General features: G+C 39.6%; 1 protein-coding gene across 2 annotated transcripts; it reads left to right on the top strand.

Annotated features, from left to right (window-relative positions):
- The first annotated feature begins 221 nt into the window (after positions 1-221).
- On the top strand, positions 222-2,684 carry LOC149156012 (uncharacterized). Of its 2 annotated transcripts, none has more exons than XM_089437811.1 (5): positions 222-530; positions 644-738; positions 865-1,077; positions 1,252-1,467; positions 1,777-2,684. In XM_089437811.1, the coding sequence occupies exons 2-5, from the start codon at positions 736-738 to the stop codon at positions 2,140-2,142; spliced, it is 798 nt and encodes a 265-aa protein (XP_089293937.1). In that variant the 5' UTR covers positions 222-530; positions 644-735; the 3' UTR covers positions 2,143-2,684. The 2 variants fall into 2 exon arrangements, with proteins under 2 accessions (XP_089293937.1, XP_089293938.1); XM_089437812.1 differs by having other exon boundaries at positions 222-535; positions 654-738.
- The last annotated feature ends 644 nt before the right edge of the window (positions 2,685-3,328 follow it).

Below are 3,328 nucleotides of genomic sequence, written 5' to 3'. Positions count from 1 at the left end.
TTCTAGCTTAAGAGCGTTTTATTACTTATGGCGCAAGGTGACCCGACGTGAAGTCGTATGGCACACGGGCCTATCGACATCAACGGAGAAATGGTCCTCTGTCAACCCGGGCCCATCGACAGAGACGGAACCTAGGGGAATACCCGGTTTTCGCCGTCAATAATGCACCACACACCAATTTCTCTGCTGCTTCGGTGAAGAAGCGACGGAATTGTAAACGATTCCTTCGTCCCCAAGGTTCCATGCATGTCGAAGAAACCGACTCAGCATTGGCTATCTTTTGCCTTTTTTTTTTGCTTTTTAGCCCCTTTTTCACTTTTTTTTAATGGGATTGGGGATTCGTGTATATTTATGACTAAGTTAGAGACTTACTAAGTTTTGCGGGAGAAGGTATGCAAAGTTTTAAAGGGTAATCCATGAGTTTTTCTGGGACTGATTGTAAAGTTTTTGTTGGGGGAGCTTGAAACCCAGAGAGAGATTTGCGCCGTCGACAAAGAAGAAAGCTATTGGACGCTTTGACAGGCTTACAGGTGAGGTTGCATTGCTGGGAATGATTGAAAAATGGTGCTTGTGATTGCTCATAATTCAATGCCCGGGATTGAAAAAATGGTCCAGGAATTCTAATTCAAGTTTTATTTGGCAGAGTAGGTGAGTTGGTGGACCATTAAACTGGACGAACTGGCTTTCGAGGATCGGCATAAAGTTAGTCTGCTCAAGACCAGACGGAAGAAAGTGATGGTAAGGATGAATGTAAGAATTTAGCCTTCATGGTGTTAAGTCTTCTGCTATATTTGGAATTGCTCAGCCTAAGGGAATGGATTTAGGCATTAATGGTTGTTTTTTGTGTCTGTGTTGAATGATCAGGTAAGTCCTAGGCCCATTCAGGTGCCCATGTGCAATGCAGGGGACATAGGGCCTCCATGGTTGAGACCCCTTCTGGAGACCAGCTTCTTTGTGCCCTGTAAAATCCATGGAGTCTCCAGTAAGAGCGAGTGCAATATGTATTGTCTGGATTGTATGGGCGGTGCATTGTGCTCATACTGCCTTGTCCATCATAGAGACCATTATATAGTCCAGGTACTGGAAAATCAAATAATTTCATCATGCCTGGTTTTAGTTTTCAAGTTCTTTATCAGGAAACTAGACCATTACATAGTCCAGGTACTGGAAAAATCAAATAAATTTATCATGCCTGGTTTTGGTTTTGAAGTTCTTGATTGGGAAACTAAGGGGCTGCTAATGTGTCTGCAGATAAGACGGTCTTCATACCATAACGTTGTTCGTGTTTCTGAGATTCAGAAAGTGCTCGACATTAGCGGTGTGCAGACTTACATTATCAATAGCGCCAGGATTGTTTTTCTGAATGAAAGGCCTCAGCCGAGGCCAGGTAAGGGCGTTACAAATACCTGCGAAATATGTGACAGGAGCCTCCTAGACACATTCCGCTTCTGCTCTCTCGGTTGCAAGGTATGCCATCCATGACTGGAATTCCTTTTACTTCTGTTATTTTATATTCTTTGATCGCAGCAAAAGGATTTTGACAGTATGTAATCTGGTATCAAGGTATATCGTATCAATTTAATAGGAAAAAACTTGTGAAATTTTTTTTTAAAGGTTTTTTCAAAGTCTTGAGTCGAATTGAATGGAGCTTGTGAATTTCAGAATTCTAATAACGAATATAGTTTGCGAACTAAGAACAGTAGAACTCTGAATCCTGTAGCATTGCCCTGACCTTAGGGTTAATATTAATGGCGTTTGTTGTCTGTGATTTTACAGTTGGGAGGAATCGAGAACAGCGGGGATGCAACCTTCCTCCCGCAACAACCGAAGCATCATATTCTTCATCATCCGAGAGGATGGGAATCGGAAGACTCGTCGACCCATAAAAGATTCCGACTGATCAAGAAGACCGACTCTCACCGTTTCTCACACGAAACAAACGCAGCCGACATTAAAAACGAAATGGAGATGTATACATCCGGGGATTCCACAAACGACGAGGGCACCAGGGTCGGCGGCCGTTACAGTCCAAGCAGCAGTGGAAATGTCGACATGTCGCCCCCCACACCGCCTATTGCAACAAATTACAGGACGGCCAGGCGACGGAAGGGAATTCCACACCGGGCTCCACTCGGAAGTTAGAATTGAGAGCTCAATACGGATCAGGGAGCAAAAATTTTTGTAGTAACTTTATTCGGAGAGGTATATGGGTGTATATGCATAATTATATATAAAATATATATACCACCAAGTTTGACCACAGAATGTATACTCTTGCTGTATGTATTTCATGTACTGGATAAGCCTGTCAGAATTCATGATGACCGGCCTGTTATGCCGTCACTTTACTGCAAATGACAGACTGACAGGTTATGGATGTGGAACTACATACGGCCAAACAAATGCCCCCCTTCGATTTCTCTGTAATTACGTATGTGCAGTTGAAATCTGAGAAAAATAAGCTCAGAGGTATATACATATATATCTGTTTATAATAAAAATCAGTGCAATAATTTGGTATAAATTCCTGGTCATAAATCCCTGTTATAAATGTACAGAGCAAGGCGGTTCAATTTCGGATTGGATTGGTTTTGGCTGAGAATATTCTCAAAGCACAATTTCTCAGGCCGTTCCACATGTGTTATTCTGAACTCTTTAAAAGGAATATATGTATATTTTATGTATATATGTTCCAATGGCAGGCATCCCACCAATCTACTCTGTAATTTCTCGGTACAGCGTTCATTGAAATATTATTTTCCAGTGAACGTGGTGCCTTCCGTTATCGTTTACTCCATTAATCAATAATGGATGTTATAATTAGAAGAGGACATAAAGCTCAATCATGATCTCTTTCCTGGAAAAGACAAGATATGGTCAGATCTCTGTGTGTGTTGGCATTTGATTTCTTGGTATCATTCAGATTTCATAAATGATAAATGCCCATTTTACATTTATGAGAAGAAATAACTTTTTTGGAACTTCATGCGTTCGCTGTGAATCAGACATTTCTCGATCTCTTTGGTTACAGATCGAAGTGCATTGAATTTTTATAATTCTTTTTGGCTTTTTATAAAAGCATGTTGAATTTTTAATTTGACAAAAATACTGTTCATGCTTCTAACTTTCCTTCTATTTCCAGATCAACTTTATGTAAAATGTCATGAATGGGAAAAAAAATATTATTTTATGGAAAAATGGCATAAATTTGGCCCAAAAATATTTATTTTTTATTTTGACATTAAAATTGGATGTTTCATTGTTATATATCAAATCTGATCTATTTTACCTCAATTATATTAACATAATTTAGTAATATATTATTTTT

This window comes from Pinus tabuliformis, chromosome 9 (genome assembly GCF_031772625.1).
Source record: "Pinus tabuliformis cultivar Carrire ecotype Pingquan chromosome 9, CPIR1, whole genome shotgun sequence".
Taxonomy (NCBI): Eukaryota; Viridiplantae; Streptophyta; class Pinopsida; order Pinales; family Pinaceae; genus Pinus; species Pinus tabuliformis.
Note: the sequence above shows the minus strand (reverse complement) of the source record. Positions and strands in the feature narration are given on the sequence as shown.

What these genes read in the sequence shown, in the direction of transcription:
- LOC149156012 (XM_089437811.1), top strand. An exon ending in GAGACCATTATATAGTCCAG is followed by an intron (nt 1,078 to 1,251) that starts GTACTGGAAAAT and finishes ATGTGTCTGCAG; the next exon opens with ATAAGACGGTCTTCATACCA. An exon ending in TCTGCTCTCTCGGTTGCAAG is followed by an intron (nt 1,468 to 1,776) that starts GTATGCCATCCA and finishes GTGATTTTACAG; the next exon opens with TTGGGAGGAATCGAGAACAG.